General features: G+C 38.4%; 1 protein-coding gene across 1 annotated transcript; it reads left to right on the top strand.

The window, feature by feature from the left end:
• Positions 1-348: 348 nt before the first annotated feature.
• Positions 349-1,065, top strand: LOC129233710 (uncharacterized). The gene has a single exon (XM_054867684.1). The coding sequence runs from the start codon at positions 349-351 to the stop codon at positions 1,063-1,065; it is 717 nt and encodes a 238-aa protein (XP_054723659.1).
• Positions 1,066-1,627: the final 562 nt, after the last annotated feature.

Below are 1,627 nucleotides of genomic sequence, written 5' to 3'. Positions count from 1 at the left end.
TTTATTTTTAAAAGAGTGCGCATGCAAGATTATTTGCTGCATGATGCACCACCTGGATCCCAAGCTGCCTGCAATCCAGACTCCAGCTTTATAAATGCCAAAATATTTTTGGAATGGCTGAGCCATTTTAAAAAAAATGTAGGACCTTCAGCTGACAATCAGATTCTGCTGTTGATGGACAATCACGCATCACACATAACCCTAGAAGCAGTAAATTTTTGCAGGGACAACTTTATCACTCTCCTTGGTTTTCCCCCGCACACAACCCACCAGATGCAGCCTTTGGACGTCAGTTTCTTCGGTCCTTTGAAAACTGCCTACAGTAATGTGTGCAATGATTTTTTAACTATGAATCCTGGCCAAACTGTTGCTGTGAAGAATGTACCTAGCCTCTTTCACAAAGCGTATGCCAAAGCGGCTACGCTAAATAACGCAGTGAAAGGATTTGAAGCAGCGGGGATTGTTCCCCTCAATTCACAAATTTTCTCAGCTGAAGAATTTGAACCTGCTGTGACAACAGCGGCTTATGCCACATCTAGTTCCGAAATTCATGATGCCGACACCCAACCTATTGCTGGTCCTTCTAATGCCTCCGATATCCAACCTGTTGCTGGTCCATCTAATGCCCCCGATATCCTGGTACTCCCTTTAGCTCCCCCAAAGGTAAAGAAACAAAGGACTAAAGCTTCATCGCTACATGCCACAAGTTCGCCTGTAAAAGAATATTTATTAGAAAGGAAGAAGCAAAAGGAAAGAAGAGAAGCAAAAAAAGGAAAGAAAAAAACTAAGGTCGTAGAGAATAAAACTAAGGTCGTAGAGAAGAAAAAATGCTCAAAAACTTATTTTGACTATTCATCAGATTCCTCCGTATCCATACATTACATGGACGAAGATGATAACTCAGATGAAGAAGTCGATGAAGTATGCATCATATGTGATGACTTCGGAAAAAATGAACTGTGGTTCAATTGTGCAAAATGCCACAAGTGGGCTCATGCGGCTTGTACTGGACTGTCAAATTCCGAAGCAAGAAAGAAGTCTTGGATATGTGATTTTTGTTCATAATTTTTTGGAAATTCATAATTTTGGGCATAAAATAAAATATAGTTCTTATACTTGACATAACGAGTTTATTTTATTTTGTCAAATGGAATCAACTACGTAATCGCCATCTTACCCGCACCATCGGGTAAGATGGATACTTTGTGATGGGAGTAAAAAAGCAAGATTAACAAAAATATAAATTGTTTACATGACAGGGAAATAAACTGTCATTAGGCAATAGTTGTACGAAGATATTAGTACAAAAATATTTTTTCAAATGTAGTTAGTTCTGTCTTAGAAATGTAAAAAGTCTTAGGGTCTCCAACTTACCCGACTCTCCCCTACTTCCAGAGCCTGTCCATCAGGATTCGTTGGAAAGCGATGGTACTGAACATGACGAACAGATTAGGAAATTTATTTGCACTGACTGCGGATTCAATTATGCAAGTAAAAGTAATTTAAAACGGCATGTGATAAAAGTTCATCCTTTGAAGGGTTATCAAAGCCCTGAAAAAAAGTACAATCATAAGTGTGATGTATGTGATAGAAACTTTAGTTTTCTTCACTATTTAAAAGCTCATAA

Source organism: Uloborus diversus, unplaced genomic scaffold (genome assembly GCF_026930045.1).
Source record: "Uloborus diversus isolate 005 unplaced genomic scaffold, Udiv.v.3.1 scaffold_644, whole genome shotgun sequence".
Lineage (NCBI taxonomy): Eukaryota > Metazoa > Arthropoda > Arachnida > Araneae > Uloboridae > Uloborus > Uloborus diversus.
The sequence above is the reverse complement of the archived record's forward strand: the minus strand, read 5'-3'. Positions and strand labels throughout refer to the sequence as shown.